The sequence below is a fragment of the Triplophysa dalaica genome, chromosome 7 (assembly GCF_015846415.1).
Source record: "Triplophysa dalaica isolate WHDGS20190420 chromosome 7, ASM1584641v1, whole genome shotgun sequence".
Taxonomy (NCBI): domain Eukaryota; kingdom Metazoa; phylum Chordata; class Actinopteri; order Cypriniformes; family Nemacheilidae; genus Triplophysa; species Triplophysa dalaica.
In genome coordinates, this window is record NC_079548.1 from 25,265,338 (window position 1) to 25,287,920 (window position 22,583).

The following is a 22,583-nucleotide window of genomic DNA, read 5'->3' on the forward strand; positions in this document are numbered from 1 at the left end:
AAAACCAATAAGAGTGGAAAATTACAGCCTTGGCCTTCTTGGTCAGACATAAAGAAGGAGGCAATTACAATTTCAATGGCGCTTGTGTAGAACTACACATACAGGTAAAAGTGTTAGCCAATCCCGAGAGGTTTCACAAAGGCTCTACGCATAAACGATGAGAATGAAGTCTTTATTATTCAACCCGCTCGTTTTCATTATATTCGGCATAGTGTGTGAGAAATTTTTATCACCCGTTTTGCTGCCCATAAAATCTTTATGATCTAAAAAGTAAAAAAGAAAAGGCAGGTGGAGCCCGTGTGTGAGTGGTGAATGGCTCTCTGCCGCCCGCCATACTAATTCATCAACGTGTGTCGGACTGAAAGGTGCAGAAAGGCAGAACAATGAGGTGAGCGAGATTAGTGTGCCAGCGGCCACAGACTACTAAACTACATGAACTCAATGAACCGATCTCACGGTAAAGAGAGAGACGGAGACCGGACGGCCCAACAGCTCTGAGTTTCGGTTAGCGAAAGAAGGTCAAAGAGTGTAACCTTAAGAGATGCTCAAATCAGACAAATATGTCATTAATAAATATGTAAGAGTTTGCAGAAGAGGGTACTAAATGCCCCCAAAAGTGCTCAGTTTTGCCAAGACATGCAACACAATCTACGTTTTCATGAACTCAAACATTTCTAATCACATTTAATCTTTGTTATACGACAATTACCTGTTCTGTGTCTAAAAGAACTGTCTTGAAACAGATTTCCTATTCTTGGTTCTTAAAGGCATACTTCACCCAAAAATGATGTCATCATTTACTCACCTTCAAGTTTCTGTATAAATCTGTATACATGTGTTTGTTCTGATGAACACAGAGAAAGATATTTGGAAGAATGCTTATAACCAAATAGATCTTGCCCCCCATTGACTCCCATTGTAGAAAAAATTAACTTTAACTTTTTTTTGTTCTGTTGAAGACGTTTTGAAGAATGTTGGACAGCAAACAGTTCGGAGTCACTTCTATGGGAGTCAATGGGGGGCAAAACAGTCTGGTCATAAGCATTCTTCCAACTTTCTTTCTCTGTGTTCATCAGAACAAAGAAATGCATACGGATTTGTAACAACTCCAGGGAGAGTAAATGATGACAGAATTTGCATTTTTGACACATCCCTTTAAGACACATACCTGACACTTAAGTGACCTATGACAGATCAACACAATGACCTGTCCTGCGGGCATGAATGAATCCATGCGTCAGCCGTACGTGCGTCTGTAGAGGCGTCCCTCACAGCAGAGAAAAGGCAGTGAAAGACTGATTACCTGTCAATGGAAACCAGTTCGTGTCCCGATTCAGAAAATGAATCAAAGTAGAAGCCAGAGGGTCCAGAATCTCATATCTGAGAGAGAAACACTCCACCCGTTCATTTATTAACTAATAATCTTCTATATTCGATTTGAAACAAACTTCTGAACCTAAATATCTTCAACACAAATTGTCCAGCACAGTTACGCTACAGACACGTCAGATCATGCGTTAACAGCCAATATGGTACTCTTCTATATAGTCAGACTTTATTTTCCTCCGGTGGACAATAAAATCTCAGACAAAAACAATGCAATCACACATTAATTCACTGAAACTACTTGTAGAATCAGACGGCAGCATGCAGATGGAAATTGGACTTGACTTGCGAGTGAAGTTTGTATTTTCTACGTCTAAATTATATTTAAAGCTGCAATCTGTCATGATGAAAAGAATCATACCCGCCAGTTATTGTATAAATCATTTTGATAAGCTTGTAAATCGGGGAAATGTAACGAAGTCGTTTCCAACATTGATTTTGATGTACTTGCTTAATAACCGATTGTTTATTTTTTGGTTACAAATTGCAGCTTTAAAAAACAAACCCTGAGAAAGAATTATATTTTATGCTCTTATTAAATATAACAAAGGTTTTATGATTTAATGGAACGATATTTAAATGTTACATGTTATAGTGCAAATAATGTGCAATATAGATATCAGGGGAATGCATAATTACAAATAAAGATTTTTTTTAGGAAATGATTGATTTTTGACATAAATAATTGATGTTGGACTAATGAAGTTCCTCTGTTGTGTGGCTGTGTTGCATTGAAATTTTCTTCCAGTCATTTCGATTTAACACCTGTTACCACTTCAATTTATATTCCAACTCATTAAAAGAACGAACGCCTTTAGATCTTGTCCAACCCATGTCCTACAAATCTAGTTTCCGGCAGTATTTGTTTCTCCATCCGACAGGTGAAGCAGAAACCGACATGTACGATAAGAAAATGAAAGGGATCTGCTACCTCTCTCTTCACTTTTAATAAATGTCACACGTCCCGTCTCTCCCTCCGCCCCCTCTGCTACCTTTGATGTTAAACCGGACCTCGGAAACAAGGGTGTTTTAAAACAAACACCTTTCATGCCTGGCCTGCGTCAGATATAATCACTCAATAATCAAGGCTTATCATTCAGCCCTCAAAGGGTCGTGTTGCCGGGGCCTCGCGTGTGGCCAGAGGGGCCGAAGACTCAAAGAAGACCCCCAGAGAACATGAAAGACAGAACCACACAACATCCTCACACGTGGGAGGCTGTGACCTTCAGCACGCTGCTTTCACAGAGGAAGCTCGGGGGCGACGCTGAGGTCTACTGGAACTGTAAAGAATACAAACACATACGACTCATCCGGCCATACTTTTACATTTACAGTACAGGTAGTGAGATAATATTACACGTGACTGAAATAACAATCTGTGATGACATCACACTCACAAATCTATGAAATATTTTTTTTTACCTTTTTAATGTAACAGGTAATATGTATAGTAGCCTCTGAAAGAAATAGCACGTTTATATAAAACAATGAAACAAGGGATCCAAGTGAGTTTCAGATTTAAAATCACATGATAAATAACCAATAATGCTATACTATATACGATACCATAATGCTTGGTAAATTCAATTTAAACCACATTAAAGTACATTAAAGTACATTAAAAACTGAAAAATGATATAACCCAAATAGTCTGATCATTGATCATCTTCCACACATCAGACAAAGTCACTCTGCTGTCTGCATCAACCCAAAACTTTGATCATACATAACTTTTGGAATCTGTATGATTATTTTGTCCTTGCAAACTACTGCGATGTTCATAATGTTAGGGCTGCAAGATCATCGGTAAAATGATAATCACGATTATAAAAAAATATTATTTTGCTAATCAATTTATCACGATTAATAAACACGATTATTTTGTCAGTTCAGAACTTTTGCTTTTAATTTTACTCTAGCAAGTTTATTAGGCCTATTCGTTACAGCCAATGCGTGTGTTATAATTCGCTGCCATTGAACTTCTTCAACACACGCAATCGATCATCTAAACACATCACCAGAAAAAATGACATTTTGTGACCTTCAGAAACCTTGCTACTCCATTTTATATTTCTTGTTCTTTTGTTTATAAGTCATTGGTAACCCTTGGACTGTGGGTTTTGCCAAAAAAAATCTAAATAGTAGAAATGAAGTGAAAACAATGTGTGTTTCCTGTAAAGTAGTTTATAAGATACAAGCTTTGCGATGATTTCCCATCTTTATTGCAAGATTTTCCGACCTTATGGAGAGTTTTGTTCTTGCTTTTAAAACATTAATATAACAACGATTATGCCCAATTACTGTAATTCTGGGAAGCATAAATCATTATCACTATTAAAATATGATTAATCACGCAACCCTACTTATTGCAATACACACATTAGACATTCATGCATACAAACACAAGCTCTTGCTAAATTTCGTTGCGATAAAAAAAAGCGATAGTTATATTTTCAACATACACAACATAGAAGCAATAAAAAACTATTTGTGAGGTTCTGCTTCAGTTTTTAGATTTCAACACTTTGCTGAGGGATAAACTTCACAATCAAATATACATTAAGGTCATCATAGGATGAAACAATCCAATTCCAACTGCAACCAATCAAACCTACGGACATCAGCGTAAGAGTTAGAAAATTCTGACGGATAAACAAAGCTGTTTCTATAACCTTACAGCTATGGCCTTTTGTAATGCATCACTGTAAACCGCTCGAGACAACAACAACAGAGGATGAGAAGCGATTGAGCCGAGCTGAATGAAAATAAAGCTTGTCATTATTATCTATAGGACAATGCGGATCTGTTTTGAAGAACTGTGCAGAATTGGTTGGAAGGGTAAATTCGGGACAAATAAATCGAGACCGTATATAGACAATTCATATTTCAGAATGGCTTGAGCAAAGATTGATGCTTTACAACATTCACAGTTTGAAGTTTTTTTTGCCCACCTATAAAGCATTTGCATTGACTTAAACCCGCTCGTGTTCGCAATGGGCATTCAGATTCTATGTGAAGGTTTCTCTATGTCCTCCGCTCAGGTTCATGAAATGTCAACTTGACTTTGTTGTTTCTGTTTCGCAGACGCATGCTCGTATTAAGTTGTTTTGTACCGGGCGTTAAAACACGTTGTTTATCCAGTCTCAGCTCCCACAGATCAAGGCCGCCGGGTGAGAGAGAGCGAATACATTAAACGATCATTAATATCTCGCTAACTAACTGAACAGAGCCATGTGAGGAGATGAATGCTTTAATAAACACTTCTGAAGGTTTCCAGAATGAGATTTAATGGTCTTCTGGTTTAATAAAGGGAAATAAAAGCTGTCCGAGTCTTTCTGGGGGTATTGATGCGGTTGAAAGAAAAGCATTAATGAGAGAACGCAGATGGGAAAGCGTTTGAAGTGCAAAGCACGTCGAGAACGTCACGGAGACGCAACACATTGTGTTAACAAAATGAAAGCCTTAATTTCACTCATCATATTCATGCAGTTTAGACATTGATATGGGAACCAGGAGAAGCCCTAGGAAATCCCTAAACATGCACCGGAGGAAGCATGTGAAGGTTGGGAAATAGATATTTGATGGAGGTCTAACTAAATAAGCAAAATGTACCTTTGCTACGTAAACTATCTGGTCTAACGTTTGAAATTGCATGATGTGATGTATGCCATACAAAAATCTAGCACATTTGTGTGATACAATATACTTCATGAGATATATAAATAATCAGATCAACCCATTCTAGTATGAAATATGAATCAAAATATATTTTGTTGCATGAATCTTTAGTCTAGTATGATGTGAAATCACTGCATTTACTGTTATTACTGTAAAACATAGCCATATTAAAATACTGTAGTATACTTGGGATTTTACAAGTAATAAAATTCCATACTGTTTTGTTTTTGAACCCTACTTAAGTAATTATTAAAGTATGCTACCACAGTATATCAATATACTATAGTAATACTTAAAGTGCTAGTAGTATCATACTACGGTATAGTGGCTATATATTTATACTACAGTTTCCTCTGGTGAATGAAGAACACTGCAGCATTTTAATGTGGGTGAAATCTGAAAAAAGTGGGACCTCTTTCAAACAGAATAAATCTCTGGGAATACTGTCATTTTAATTTAAAGGGGTTGTATGATACGGCTAAAACGAATATTATCGTTTGTTTTATGTAATGCAATGTGTATACACGATGTAAGGTTCAAACGTTTGTATCTCCTCTTTGCCCCTCCTCTCTGAAACACGCAGATTTTTTACAAAGCTCATCGCTCTGAAAAGCGAGGAGTGTTATGATTGGCCAGTTCACCAGTGCGAAGTGATTGGTCAAATACTGCAAGCGTGTGACGGAAATGTGACGCTTTTACCATATTTGGAAAATCAGGTTCCAAAGCAATTGTACTGACAGGTACGCCAGCCTTACCTGGTCAAATCATACCACGAACTGACGGGGTGTGATTACACAATGCGTTTCAGGCAGGTCTGGGTGAGCATTCGCTTTTAGATAGAATTCATATTTTGCTCCGACGCATAAATTTGAGCAGTTTACCGGTCTAATACATGCATGGGTGACTTAAAACACAGCAAAGACACAGTTTTCGCGCCATATAACCCCTTTAACTTAAAGGTCCAGTAAGTGAAATTACTCCCTCCCCCTCCCTTTCGAAACACTACGACGGCTGATAGAACGTGGCGGATAACATGCAAAGGGACCCGCGGTGTATGCAGATAGAAATAGCGCATTGATTCTAATGAAATAAAACATAACGCTTCGCTGTATAAGCTCTTTATACACATCTGAAGGCATATGTATATTATATTGCATTTCTATCAATAGATCATCCCACACAGACTGGACCTTTAAACATAATTGTTCACGTGACCCCGAAATCTCCACACTGAGTCTGCGTGATACTGTCGCTAACGATTGAAGGTCAGGATGTTTTGACGTGCTGATGAGATCATCATACACTTTTAACATTGTGAAATAAAGTGGACATTGTAGGATACTGCATGCGCGCATATTTAACCGGTTTAAAAAAATCATTATATCGTAATGGAATGACGCCGCACGTGCTGTACAGACACGCCCCCAAATGACGAACGCGTTTTGACAATACGGAAGTCGGCATGCGCCATTGTTGAAATTGTTATTATGTTTTAATACAAATATAATACACATATTATGGCGTTCGAGACCTGCGGTATTACATTTGGATCTGGGACTTCAGACAGCGCAAATGTAAGTGCTCGCATTCTGTCATTCCATACAGAGTAGCATGTAAACATATGCAAGTAAACGTGGAGCTGCGCTTTTTCGGCATTAAAAGCGCAATAACGTTTACATTATTTACGTTTTATGATATACGTGCACGTGCAGCACCAACATCGTGTCTCTACCTACTTAAAATCTCAATATTTAGAACTGTATCCTTAGAAAGCTGGAGCCGAAACATACCTGTACTCCACGTAAATCGAAAGTATTGAAATCGGTTGAGAAATTGTGCTTTTTCCAGTAAAACCGAAGCACCGCCATTCACTTGCATGTGTTTGTAGTTGAAGGTTACCAACGAGCGGTCTAGTTATTTCTTATGTATGCTGGCTAAACTTGCTTCTCCAATATTTTGAATTTAGACTGCGATACCAAGGTCGACCGCTAGGTGTCAATGTACCACACGGTTTCTTTAAATACAATAAAACTACAGGACCCAGTCTACAAATTGTAACATACAACAAAATTTAAGAAATCGTTTCTTAAATACAGTCATTATACAATAACATAATAATACAAATGAATAGTAACATAAATAAAATATAAATACTTATATTATTAGACACCGAAGACAGACCGGGAGTTGAATGCAGTCCTGTCTCCAGCGTAAAATGAAAACTTCAATAGACCCGTGCTTAATTTAATGCATTTTTGTAACATTGTGTGTTTAGACTTATGTTTTGGCTTAATAATTTAAATCAAATTGACATTCTTGCATTTCATGGATGCTTTATCCGAATCAATACAGTGCATTCAAGTTATACATTACAGCAGAGCGAAAATATAAAAGTATGAAGGCGAGTAGCACTCCAGTTTTCACTCTGGGACACCGACAGGTTCAGACAAGTTGGTCTTGCTGAGATTACTCTGACATATTGAGTGAGAAGAAAGTCTTCACTTGTTTTATAACATGCCTGCGATGGTCTTCACACTACTTTAACACACTGGCAAGGTGTGACAACAGTCAATGTTCTTTACCGTCTGTTTCACATTTCCTCCACACTGCCGTTAGATGTCTGATTTTGGTCCGGGAAATCGTATTTTCATTATTGAATTTCATCACCTTCGACTTATAAAGGTGACAGCGTGCGATAGAGAGAGAGAGAGAGAGAGAGAGATGGTAGAAAAATGAAATTGATGTGTGAACTCCTTCACCTCTTTACCAGAATCAAACATCTAATTAAACAGTTATGTTATACACCGGCTGCTATTAATGTGTGAGGTTCATTATTTATACGGTCTGTCGCTTAGAGCCGAGCTGATGGATAATTCTGTTCAACGCAGAATCTCTCTCTCCGTCTTTCTGAAATGAACTCGTGCCATATTAGTGAAGCTTTGTTGGAGTGATCTGGGCCAATGTCATCATGCGTTTATGACTTCATGAAAATTAATGAATTCATATCAGTTATTGTTTGTACCGATCAGTTATGTGCTGTAAGAGATGTCATGCATGGTAAAGTAGATCATGTATTGTTGAGCAGTGGCTTCACAGCCTCAGGACCGTGTGAGCGAGCATGAGGAAAGACCTGCCACTCTGTAGCTCTCAGTAATCGATGCACGTCATGAGCTATGTTTTATTAAACGCCTTGTGTTCTCTCTATCACTTCACACTCATTTGCTGGACTGTGGAAAAATTACTCTTCACGGACAAAATCAGCCGATTCCCTTCCACATCACAGAAGTGACTGATCAGGTATGCAAAGTAAACAGGTGTAACTGAAATGAACTCGGTGAACTGCAGCGATGGAGAATGTGTGCTTTCCATCAATGTGATATCATCATTGATGCATCTGAGCGCATTACTCAGAAATAATGGTTGAAGAATTGAACATAACATGATTGCCTTGTTGCTTCGAGTTCACATTCAGGGTTCACCACAGTTTAATGTCATTTCAACCCTTTCATGCATGAATTGATGACAACCTCAATCAGGGTTTTTATTGATCTATTGGGATGTAAAACAAGATGTGAACCTGTTAACACGTTTCAAGAAAGAGATTTCTTGTGCATCTGGGTGGACTGCATGTTTTTGTTTAAAGAGATGGATGGTCTATCTCGTAATCATAGAAGAACCACTTTAAGTGCTATATAGAACCATATCTTGGTTCTTCAGTAGTTCTTCAAAGGTATTTCAGCGATTCATTGGAATGACTGAGGTGCTATATAGCATCACATCCGTATAAAGAACCCCTGGTATGGTTCTGAAGAACCACTAAAGCACCAATATATTCTATTTAGCCATTAAAGTGGTTTGCCTTTGATCACAAGTCAAGAACCACGTTTGTGCTTTATAGACGGTTTCAAAGCAACTACATAAACAAAGGTTACTGCGCATGCCATCGTTCGTGGACCAACCTTAATTTCCGGTACACATAATTTCAAACAAAAGAACGCCTGTGAATTATTTATGATAACAGTAAAAAAACGAGAAGAAACCTACTTGGTTAAACTTGTCTCTCACATATTTTGAATTAAGAATGCGATACCAAGCTCTACCACTAGATGTCAATGTCATACAGATTTTTTAATAAGACCAAACTACAGGACCCATTCAACATTTTTTTATTTAATAAAGTAAACATGCAACAAAATTCAACAAATGGTTTATTTAAAACAATTATTTTACAATATTTAATTTGTGTTAATTATAATTTATCTTATTATTTTAAAGTACAGTTAAATTATTAGACACTTGTCAAACACAGACCTGAAGTTACATGCAGTCCAAGCCTGGGCACAAGGGCGTGTTTATATTTTTGGGGGCCCAAAGCAAAGTCAAGACCCGGGTCCTCCCACACATGCGTACTGAATTTTTTTTCTTTGAATTGCACAACAGTAATATTAAAGAGTTCATGTAATAAGTGAGACATATATAACCTGGATTTATTTTACTTTGAACCGCATAACAGCACAGAAAATTGATGTCAGTTTTGAATAAGAATAAACATTATTTGTTTTGGAATCAAAGATTTGATATGTGTGCATCAAATCAAATCCCTTTATTGTCACTCAACCATATACACAGGTGCAACAGTAGGTGAAAAATTTGGGTGCAGTTCCAACCAACATGGAAGTATGACAGTGTATCTAACTGTGTATCTGTGCCAGGGGGGACACCAATACCCGAAAAATGTGGGGCAAATTTTGATAATTTAAAATGAAATATGGTTTAAGTTATCAAAAATTATTTAAACTAAATAGCATTAACACTAATCAAGTAAATGTTATAGCAATTCATTTGATTAAAGAACCCTCAAGATTTCAGTGCTTGCTTTCTAGACAATGGTGAACTCACATTCCACTTATAAGAAAGCATCAAAAGCAATCATTAAATGATTTAAAAGCGTGTAGCCACTAGGGGGCCCCCTACAAATTTGCATGGTTTGCAAAGTGGTTAACACCGCTACTGCGTGCACACCCGGTGAAACAGTCTATAGCACCATTTTTTTTTAGAGTGGGTAGTGACATTAAAATGTTAATATAAAATTCCTATTCTACCCTCATTCACTCATTAAAAAAACTAATATATTAATGTAAAATATTGTTGTAAAATGTTATCAAATTAACTAGCATACACTAGTTCATTAACTAGTTCTTAGCCACTCAGTTTGATAATAAATATAAACATTTCTTTAATAATAAAATATTTTAGATTAGATTTAATTATACCGTAATTTATTTAAGTATAATCTTTATATATTATTTTATGATGTAAAATGTCTGCAAAACATTTTTATTAGGGCTGTCAAACGATTAATCGTGATTTATCGCATCCTGAATAAAAGTTTGTGTTTACATAATATATATCTCTGTGATGTGCATAATAATTTTGTATTTATTAACACATACACATCCTAGCATATATTTAATAATAATCTAAAAGTTATTAAACATTTATAAATAATTTAATTGTTGGTTAACATAAATAAATACATGTAAATATTTCCTAAATACGTATACATGTGTATGTGTTTGTATTTATAAAAACATAATTAATATGCACAGTACATAGACATATATTATGTAAACACAAACTTTTATTCTGGATGCGATTAATAGCGATTAATCTTTTGACAGCCCTAATTATTATACATAAGATATTCTTTATGTATTAGCAAGCCAAGTTTTTTTTTATTTGAATGATTATGACTTTTTTAATTCGTGTTTTGAATTTAACATTTTTGTAATAAAAACTGTCAATTAAGAAATAATACAATTGATCGAGTAACTTCATAAATGCACATAGCGAGGTGTGTATACTCGAGTCCTGCTCACATTTACTTCAATATCGCTTGTCTCATGCACAAGTGTGTCACCACAGAAATCAACACCCGTCTTCTGTCTTTGCCTCACTTAACGCCTCTCTCTCTCTCTCTCTCTCTCTCTCTCTCACTCTCTCTCTCTCTCTCTCTCACTCTCTCCCAATGATCTACTCGTTCACACAACACCAGCCCCCAACCCCCCCCCCACACACACACTCATTTTCACCCTTTTTGCGTTCATGCCTCCCTAGATTTCATTCCCACCAGCTTGCAACACACCCCCCTCACTCTCTCTCTCTCTCTCTCTCGCTCTCTCTCACATCTTCACACACAGTCTTCCTCACATCCCTGTCTCTCTTCCCATCACATCGGCGGCTTCATCGTCTCTGTCTGCGTCTCAGTATCATTCTGCCTCCTCGCGCTTGCAGTCGTTCTCCGGCTCTAACACGTGTCATCCAGCCCTTGAGGACAGAGCTGTTTTTCTCTGAGCGTCCGGCTGTGGTCGTTTTCCTTTCCAGAGCTTGAGGGAGGGCAGCGACGCCATGGAGCACAGTCACATCTTCACCGTTATGTCCCCCAACTCTACTTCCTGGGGTCCCAGCGGGTGCCCGCTCGGACAGTTGCCCATCATCTACTACAGTTCTCTGCTCTGCCTTGGCCTGCCTGGTAAGACCAACAAGACTGTGAACAATTGTGACTGTGCATGGTTGTGTTTGTGGAAAGGGTGTTCAATATTCCAGTTTTGAATATTTGATTACGTCTTTGACAAAGTGGTCTGTAACCTTGTGAGTCGCAACCGTTGGGCACCTAAACTGGACTGTAAAGGTCGCCGGTGACGAGACACATTTCTTTGAGCTCAACTGTCTAACGTCATTTCCAAGAGCCGCTTATTGGATATCGGTACAAAATACATGATTTCTGCTACTCCACAGATTATAAAATTCGATCTGGCTCTAACTGGAATGACCCGAGGAGCCACGCATTATACCATCTTAGGTCTTGAGCGATATCCCATTAATTGGCCTCCAGCATTAAATATTCAACCTGTCGGACGCTCAAATTCGGAAGCTGATTTCTCAACTAATGATGTAGGTAAACAATTCAATCCGACCTTCTCTCTCAGGTCGCCCGGCGCATGACACAGTTTCACCTGCGAGCTGTGGAGAAAGATCCGTTTGTCAGATTGAGATAAATCGCTGTGCCCTTGAGGGGAGCACTCAGCCTGAGCAGTTTACACAAATATTTTCATTTGCTATCAGAGGCGCGTTCCTGTCGCTCGACTGCTAAAGAGCAGCGCGAATTTTGACGGTGATGCAGATCGAGGATCAGATTTGAGTCTTTCGAAAGTCATCACACCTGCTGGGGGTTTGGGTGGATGGAGGCGATAGAACAGGCAGGAATGAAGAGCAGGTGGGAGATGGACGTGTCTCAAATGAATTGAGCTAGTGACAAAAGCATGGAGAAGGGACTTTATTAAAAGATGGAATAGAAAGGGAGAGATAGGGTGAATAAAGGCAGGTGTGACTGAAGAGCAGAGACATGAGGATTTTACAGATGAGGATTAAAAAGACGGACAGGTAGTAAGATTAAATAGAGCCAAGTGTGTATCTTAGATGCTGTAACAGGTCATTAGGTTTTTAATACACCTGTTTGCACTTCAATAGCTTTTAAGTACACATATAACCACATTTCTCCAAATATCTTCTTTGGTGTTCCACCGAAGAAAAAGTCATATACAGATTTTAAGCAACATGAGTGTGAATAAATGATGAAAGATATTACATTTTTGGATGAACTATGGCTTGTATATATGGTGGATCTCAACTGTTGGGTTTCAACCTATAAGCAGGGGAAAGCGAAAAATGTAAAAACTCCAAGTGAATAAATATAAATTTATAAATATAATTATAAACAATTATAGATATTGAAATGAAAATACAGGGAGACTGTTTCCCATATATAGTTCTTTGATCAAAATAAAATTGCAAAGTCAGTTGGCTGTCAAATAAAATTGATGGCAAAAAGGATGCGAAGTTCCAAATAAACACACATGTTCAAAAATAAATTCATTATATAACAAATGTAAACGTCTTTACAAACACATTTTAAAAATGTTTTTAGGATATGAATTATTAGCTGCCTAGAATATGAAACCGACCAATTGTCTAGAGAGACAAAAACGTGTCGCTTTTAAAGCAGAGGTAACACATGCAGTTTCTGCCAATCTTATATTCATCTTAAGTGCCTATACAGTAGTATTGCATACTTCGCATCTTCGAAGAGTATTTAGTTTGATCAAATTTATAAAAGAGAGAGACAGCTGAAACAATTATTTCCAAAAACATGCAAGCCCCGGAAGGGGTGCGGGGTGCGAGAATGTAGCAGTTTCAAACCATCTCCAAATTCAGCGTTATATCCACCGTTTATATAACATTCCTCACCGAAATGCTGTGAACTAACAAACACAGCTGAACTTCAGTACAACGAACGAAGCGCATTGATTGGCAAGTTCTCGCTGGTTGACACGTGGGCGTGCTCTTTTTCTCGCTCCTGCTGGTTGTCGCGTGGGTGTGCCTTTCCAGGAGAGTTATCCAATAAGGGACTATATAAGAAAAGTTTGTTCTGTAAGGGAATTTCGTGTTCGAAAAAAACTTTCCGAAACCTACAGTATAGGAAACGTTGGTTCGAGAACAGAAATACTATATTATACGTGATATGTCCAACTCGTTTTTTGACAAGTGGACCATGTTAAGCATGAGAAGCATCCTTCACACCTGTCTTAAATCTGGTTTTCACCGCATACCTTTGTGTCTGACGGCCCATCAGGCTGCTAACAGAGATGGGTTTGGATCACACATGCAAGTCAGGAGTTTGGGAATTGCACTTTGGAGATACAGAACGTCCGCCGACTACAAATTACACTCCAGTTAAATTCGCACATTTGCATAAATGCTCACAAAAGCATAACACAACAGTATCTGGAACTGACATTCACGGTCCCAAATTTTTACATTTTAGCAAACAACAGGAGTAGAAAGCAGAGAATACAAGTGTTTCAGATGAACTCACGGCTGTTGGATTGATGGTGAGACGTTACTCTCATTAAGGTCACTAATTGAAGCAGGTCGGTCTAATTTCATTCCCTTCTTCAAAGTAAAGTGAAGACCGTTTGATTTGTGCGTTCTCGTGATTTCTATTGAAGACGGAGGAGGTTAATCCAGAATGAATCTCTATAATATCAACGTCTGTTGGAAGGTCACAGATCCTCAGTAATGATCTCTCACTGGATCCACATTAGCCGCTGCTGTTATTCCTTACTTAAGAGGTGGAGCCAATGATTTCCAATTTAAAAAAATGAGCTGGTGCTGTCTGAGAGCTTGATGCCTAAATGAACAAAGTGTCTTTCGTCAGGATTTTTCATGTTATTGCTCAGAGGTTGCTCTTTCGTGACTTGGGAGATTTGATGAAGTTCTCAGCTGTGTTTCATTTAAGCAGTGTTCGTATAGTGTCAAAGCTCTTGGGGGTACCCTTAACCAGCCCTTAAAAAATTGCTATCGATCTGACTGTTATTTTTATATTTGGCATTGTATGTTTTTATTCACAATAACACACTTTTAGCCTGTTTGATGTCTGTCATGTTGAGATTTCGCTTTGTGCAAAATCTCTTAAATTTATTAATAACAGTAAGATATTTTTTTCAAAATGAATGGTAACATTTTTCTTACCAATTCAGATTTTCCTTTCACTTATTTATTTATTTAGTGCTGCTAAACCAGCCAGTAAGAAGCATATTCATAGAGTGTTCTAAACGTGATTCGTCTCTTGATAATGTAGATCAAGTAAATGTAAATAATCCATATGAACCAATGCAGAATAAGAAAAACAAATGTAATTCCTTTGGGCAAAGCAGAAGGGTAACCTTCTTGTCAAAGTCGGAGTTTATGTTTGCAGAACGGAGCACAAAATCATCTTTGGGGAATGCAAAAGTTTTCTGAAGGAAGAAAAATATTCTTGGGGAAATGCTAAACATGTCTTCATTAAACACTGTGCGGCATGCTTGAGCACGCATGGATTTTTCTGATAAAAATGTCATTTTAATTTGCATCTTATGAAATGTGGACAAATAACGGACAACAGTGTTTTGTTTTAGAGTGATAATTTGACAAAAATCATTTTTAGTAGTCTAGTTTTAATGGAAAACCAGGGGATCCCCACATTTATTATTTTAGACTTTATGAGGTGTCCCTCAAGGCTTATGAGGGTCCCGGGACCGCCCCAGCCCCCCCCCCCCATCAATTCGAACCCTGCATGTAAGTATCAGGTATTCTCCAATGCTTCCACTAAAATTGCTTAAAATAAAATTGAATCAAATGAGAGAATTGTTGGAAAAAAGAGATGTTATGGAGGTGTAAAATGAATGTATATTTTGGAGGTAAAGTAATCTGGATTTGGATACATTTGATGAGAAATGTTTGAATTCATATTGAGATCTTCACTTATATTGACGTTTATTTGCCGACTTGACAAATCTAAGCCCAGTTTGAAGCATGGTCGACATCTCTTCTCAAACACTAATGACAATAGTGAGATTTCTGACTCTTTCTCTGGAGAAATGTCTCAGACATAGATGAAAAAGGGGTAGTTCACCCAAAAAAGAATATTCTATCATTATTTACTCACAAAATTCATGTTACAAACCTGTTTGAATTTCTTTGCTCTGCTGATCACAAAGGAAGATATTTGGAAGAATGTCAGTAACCGTGTATAATCCAGTTAAGCAAAAGTTTCCTTTTGTTCACCATATAACTTCTTTGATGTTTAGGAGAAATAATTAAAAAAGTTTATACTGAATAAAGTACAGAGCTTTAAAATGATATGCAATTGTCTTGGGAGAGTTTATAGACAAATATTTAATTCTTAATTAAATTTCTTATATTTTATTCCATGTATTATTGTCTTGAAAAGCAAAATTTGAGGTTTCTTTTTAAAACTGACACACGTGAGATTACATTATCTTTAGCAGCATGCATTTAGAAATGTAGCATACTACTGTACACTGTGCCGAATGCAGCAAGTAGCGTGCTGGTGTTATATTTTGAAGTACACATACACATTGTCTGTGTGAAAACAAAGCAATCAGAGGCATTAAAATGAGCATCTGTTCTAATCCCCAGAGAGAGGAGTCAGGTAAAATCCATATGCTTACAGAGTTGACCCCAGCTAAATGGAATTGTCTGGAAATGTACAACCTATAGATCGCTATAGATTCTTTTCTGTTTGTCTAAACAATCAGAATTCTCAGTGGGGGAGATCAATCCAGCGAAGAGAAATCCAGAGACAAATGTAGAAAATTGAAGGGTGACAGACGTATAAAAGTGCGATAAGAGAAGAGCTTTATTGAACTGGATTTAATGTTACCCACACACTCTGATACTCATTATTAACAGACACAGATTACAAACTGAAACACACAACCTGATCACCACTTGGTAAAACACAGCCAGAATAAACACTCATTAACTTCAGTACTCTGTTAAATGAATGGCCAAACTAAATGAACTCGAAGCACTTTTCGCTAATAGGTTCGCATTAAAAGCACAAGTCCTGAAAGTTTAATGTGACATAAAATTAGCATAGAACGGTAGCTAGCTTTAAGCACATTGAATGTCTGCATCGTATCCTTCCCCTCAGACCTAGATTGTATCCAAAGATGCAATGTAACCATGCATCAATGTCATCATTTTTAAATATCTTGATTCATTCTTTTTTTTTAGAAATATAAATTCATTCTCAACGTCTCAAATTTACCAGCTTACAACTCAATTAAAGCGGCCCTAGCACACTCGTTTTCTCATATTAATCTTGAGTACCTATAGAGTAGTATTGCATACTTCATATCTTGAAGAGTATTTAGTTTGATCATATTTGTAAAAGATAGATACACCTGTACGATTATTTCAGAAGCATACGGCGCGTGCAGGGGGGAGGGGTAGGCTGAACCAAAGCACATGCGCACCCATCAGTTTCACTCAGCACACGTGGTTCATGTACGTCATCTTTTAGCCCTGGGACAGCTCCATGTTTCAAACGATCTCCGAATCCAGCGTTATATCCACCGTTTATATAACATTGATCACCTAAATGAAGTGGCATATGCTCTCCCTCTCTCCTGCACACAAGTGAAAGTGACGTCTGCTCTCCATGCTGGCCTGTGGGAGAATTCTCCAATAAGGGACTAAGAAAAGTTGTTTCAAAGCAGTTTTATATGTTTGAGAAAAACGTTACGAAACCTGTACGACCGCTGGGGGGTGTATCGAGCACAGAAATACTACGTAATACACCCAACTCGTTTTTTGACAAATTGACCATGTTAAGCATAAGACAGCACGTTTAACATTGTATAGAAGTCAGAATGCATGACACATCGTTGCAGCACCCCTTTGAAGTGATAAGTCAACATTAAATCTGTAATTTTATTAGGCCTTACTAACAAAAGTTTTGCCTATTTTCTGATTTGATCATTGTTCATGTTGTACATTGGTCGGACAAGCAACATTTTACGAAAAATGAAACTTACTACCAATTTTTATTGATTTCAATTAAAGGACAAGCAACGACAAACACAACATACGAAGTGTATATTTTCAAAGCTAAAAGTGCTGCAGAATTACATGCACATTGTGAGGAAAAAAACATGCAATTAAATGTGTACATTCTTATTCTGACCTGGAACAATCAACAGCAACACCGAGAGGAAATTCAGAGTTCAGAATATTGATGAGATGAGAAAAACCCTGATCAAAAGACAGACAAATCCCAAAATATATTTGCTGGAGTCTCCTTTAATTTTGTCTCATTTCAGGACTGAATTTCAGTGCTTACCTTTAGCAAGACACCAAAGTTTAAATGGTCTTTTCAGGACCAAAATACCATCGAAGCCGTCCTAACCACTAATATTATACTGTATATCACAATACTGTAACTTTAAGTAAAAATGACTATTCCCGAAAGCGCTTCAGATAAAACATCAAGAGGTTGATGTATTTTAATGAAACTCTGTTATGTCTCCAGAGCAATGCCAGAGAAACCATGTTCCTCTGGGAGCAAAGCTTGGATTGCATACAGTAAGCACTAGAAAGAAAGCTTTTATTGCAATTTTTGTGTCTGTGTGTATAAAGTTCTGCAAAAAATGGATAATGACAAACTAAATTCATCCCTGCCTGTCTCTCTCTGTATCTCTACCTCTTTAAATGGATGCTCGTGTGTCGGCGAGCATTTATGCAAATGTGTGAATTTAACTGGAGTGTAATTTGTAGTCGGCGGACGTTCTGTATCTCCAAAGTGCAATTCCCAAACTCCTGACTTGCATGTGTGATCCAAACCCATCTCTGTTAGCAGCCTGATGGGCCGTCAGACACAAAGGTGTGCGGTGAAAACCAGATTTAAGACAGGTGCGAAGGACGCTTCATCCTGTACGCCGTCCACTTGAACTGATCAGCATTTCTCTAAACTTCACAGAACACAATATCACAGGCTAAGCCGATGACAGGGGCTTTGGGTACGAATTACAATGATGTGTGCTTTTAATCAAACACGCAATTTTCAGGTCAGCATCGTCACCTCAGAATGTTTCCCGAGGTCTTTTGTAATGAGGCGCTGACCCCCATGCGTCCCCTACCGCTGTGTTAAATAGTTTGGCTTAAATAATGGCAGCGCATTTGTGTTTGCACTCTTTTTATCACAACGTGAGGTCTTGAAAATCTCGGGTGCATCTCACACGGCCTGTGCTTGGCCTGTGGAACAGTACGTGTTAAGATAAAAGCCACTATGAAGGAGTGGATGCAAGAAGGTCTGGGCATCCTTGAGTCTTTTATTCCGGGTCATTGTGACATGTCTGTGGAGTGCTACGTGAGCACCAGCGGTTGGATGTAATTGTGCACTTGTTGCTGCTGCTTGTTCGGTCTTTATTGAAGGTCAAAGACAGACTGAGGAAAAGGATTTGGTGGAAAACAGAGAAGTAGAAGAAGAGGGAAATGTAACTACAGGAGGTCACTCAAGTGCTTCGAACGCCCCATGAGATGCTCGCGATAATGCACGTGTGTGTAAGTGTGAATGTGAGTGAACGTGTGTAAGCGTGAGCACGTGTGTTTAGATGGGTATGCATGCGTGTCGATGTCATTGCAGGATTGCGAATGTGAGTTCATGTGTTAATGCCAATACATGCATGTGAATGTGAGTGTGTTAAAAGATCTGTGCATGCGTGTGAATTTGTGTGAATTTCTGCATGCTTGTGATGTTGATGCATGTGTGGGTTGTCTGTATATATGTTTGTGTGATGTGGATGAATCTTTGTGCATGTAGAGTATGTATGAATATCAGGCCATGCGTATACATGTGAGTACATACATGTAAATGTCAGCATGTAATTGGAATGTGTGAGCGTGTGTCAATGTCAGTGCAAGTGTTTGAATGTGAGTGCACGTTAATGTGTTTGGAACATATATGTGTGTGAATCTTGATACATGCGTGAGTTGATGTCAGTACATGCATGTGCATGTTGAATGTCAGTGCATGTCTTGAAATCTAAGGGCATGTTTGTGAACATCGGTGCATGTGTTTGACTGTGTGTGTGTGTGTGTGTGTGTGTGTGTGTGCGAGAGTTTTGGCGCATGCGCGTGATTGTCGTGCATGTGTGTGAAAGGCTGAATGCTTGTGTGTGAATGTGAGTGCATGTGCACACATGTGAGACACATGAATTCGAGTGACATTTTATTTGCAGCACTGTCTTGTCTGACTTTTCTTCATCAAATCACACCCTTCTCTCATTTTAACCTCTGCTCTTCCCCATCTCCCCGCTATCCGCAGCAAACATCCTGACTGTGATCATCCTCTCCCAGCTGGTGGTGCGGCGACAGAAATCTTCCTACAACTATCTGCTGGCTCTGGCTGTAGCTGACATCCTGGTTTTGCTGCTTATTGTGTTTGTGGACTTTCTTCTGGAAGACTTCATTTTAGGAGCTCCCCTTCCCCACTCTCTGAACAAAGCCGTGCAGGTGCTGGAGTTCTCCTCCATCCACACCTCCATTTGGATCACCGTGCCCCTGACCATAGACCGCTACATCGCCGTGTGCCATCCCCTGCGCTACCACACCGTCTCCTACCCGGCCCGAACTCGCAAAGTCATCCTGGCCGTGTACGCCGGCTGCCTGATCTCCAGCGTTCCGTACTATTGGTGGCCAGAGCTGTGGCACGGGCTGCCGGGAGCGGGCGGCGGCAGGCGCAGCAGCAGCGCGGGGCAGCACGTGCTGGTGTGGATCCACTGCGCCACTGTGTATCTGCTCCCCTGCTCCGTGTTCTTCTCTCTCAACGCCATCATCGTACGGAAGCTGCGTTGTAGGCGTAGCTGCTTCCGTCTGCGTGGCTACTCCACCGGAAAGACCACAGCCATCCTGCTGGCCATCACCTCTGTGTTCGCGGTGCTGTGGGCGCCACGCACTCTCATGATCCTTTATCACCTGTACACGGCGCAGCCGACGATGCCTGGCTCTGCCCGACGGCTTCACTTGGTCACAGACGTGGCAAACATGCTGGCATTGCTCAACACAGGCGTCAACTTCTTCTTGTACTGCTTCATCAGCAGGCGCTTTCGCCGGATGGCCGCCACAGTGCTAAAGGCTTTGTTCCGATGTAGGAAGCAGCCGGCTCCTTTTTACGCCAGTCACAACTTCTCTATCACCAGCAGCCCGTGGATCTCACCAGCAAATTCCCACTGCATCAAGATGCTCGTGTACCAGTACGACAAAAATGGCAAACCCGTCTGCATATCTTCCTGAACGCTGTGAAATATCACTCCCAGATATTCTTGAGTCGCCAGGCAAGGAGACGTCTTGCCTAACCTTGAGAAGAAGGTTAATGATGGTGAGCAGAGGGCAGCAACTGGCAGTGCCTCAATAAGACATCCAGTTTCAGGTTTACAGACATCTGAGGTTGGCAAAAAACGTGGTTTCGACAAGCAAATTGGCCGGTAAGCCACGAACATACCATTGCCTTTCAGGACATAAATGCAAAAAAGATCGCAACCTCAAAGTGAAATCGGGGCTTGGTACACATCAGTACATTTTAAGATCTCAAACATGTTTTGATGCACACCACAGCAAGATGATGAAGGTCTGCACAGATGACATGTTAATGTGAACCATCTTAACACTCTTACCTTTTAAATATGGGAGAATGGAAAAACAATCCTTCAAAAAACAATGGTGACATTTTCATCCAATATATGCTGTCGGTCTCCAAGGGCCTGTCACAAATGGCACAAGCTTTCAAAGAATCATCCCTTTAGATAATGATCAGCACTTGAAAAAAGCGCTTCAATATCGCTGTCTGATGAAGAAGAATGACACAACATAAGTACATACTCAGCTTTAAAAATATTGTGGTGCAACTGACTGTTACATGTACAATAAAAGCAAAAAAGACTTTTAGAGATAACGTATTGTTTAATATTTGTATCAACGTTTAAAGCAACAGACATTCATTGCTCAGTATACAGAAGGATTTTCTTTCAAACAATGATCAAGACTTTGAAACACCTAGCACACACACAAACACATTCATCCTTTGCCGGGCGACCCCGAGAAGCACTTTCCAAATAAATCAGCTGTGGAACAAGCTGCTGGGGAAAACCACGTTCATTTATCTTCACACGGCCTGCCATCTGGAGCGCTTTAACTGTGCTGAATATCTGAGATATATTCAACCAAACCAGGCACAGATGAGGTAGACAGCGTAAAATGTGCGATCTGCGAATTTGTTAAGGTTTTGTTCTCGATTCAACAAGAAAACAAAGCACGGGTCGTCTGAAAGGTCAAGAAATGTAATGAGAAAAATGAAATTAGACTTTCTATCGAAGTGAAGTCCATGTCTGATAGTTCTTAAACGCTCTACAGGTTTGTGGACTTTTGAAAGTTACAGTACATGTTGAGAATATTAGTCTTCACTCTTGAACCAAATATAATAGTCTTGTTCACAGGTGCTTCTACACATTTTGGTCAGATAAAACACGTTCAAGAATATTTTCCCTGTCTCCAATGTAACCCTTGGATAGTGTTGTTGTTGTTTTTGTTACTTGACAAACACATCATTATTCATTACTCTCATAATTAAATCAACACAGCCTTAAAAATGCATTGAAAATACTTTACAGGTCAGATTTTAAAACTTGACTCCAATTTTGTTCCTATTTATTTCAATTATTATGCATATATATATATATATGCGTAATATTTGGTGCTATTAACCATTTTTAAATCTACGATATGGGTGAAAAAATCTGTCTTTATCTGGAATCAATATAAATATATGAGATTGAAACTATTTGAAAATGGGTTTCGCAGACCTGAACACCACACGACAGTTAACAGCATATCTTTCACTGTAAATTGATATTTGCTGTAACTTAAGTTGGATTGTGTTAACTAACTTGATGATTTGAAGTGATTTAATAGCTTTTAAAAACTTGAATGAAATTATTTACTTAATTGAAATTTCTAAGTAGGCAATTTGATTGCATTTAAAGGAACAGTTCACCCAAACATTTTAATTTTGTCATCATTTACTCGCCCTCGAATTACAAAACTGTAAATTACTCTGT

At 38.8% G+C, this 22,583-nt stretch overlaps 1 protein-coding gene across 1 annotated transcript; it reads left to right on the top strand.

Annotated features, from left to right (window-relative positions):
- The first annotated feature begins 11,466 nt into the window (after nucleotides 1–11,466).
- Nucleotides 11,467–20,763, top strand: LOC130426679 (probable G-protein coupled receptor 139). Its single transcript, XM_056753578.1, has 2 exons — nucleotides 11,467–11,596; nucleotides 19,796–20,763. Exons 1-2 carry the CDS (start codon nucleotides 11,473–11,475, stop codon nucleotides 20,761–20,763), a joined length of 1,092 nt encoding a protein of 363 aa, XP_056609556.1. The 5' UTR covers nucleotides 11,467–11,472.
- Nucleotides 20,764–22,583: the final 1,820 nt, after the last annotated feature.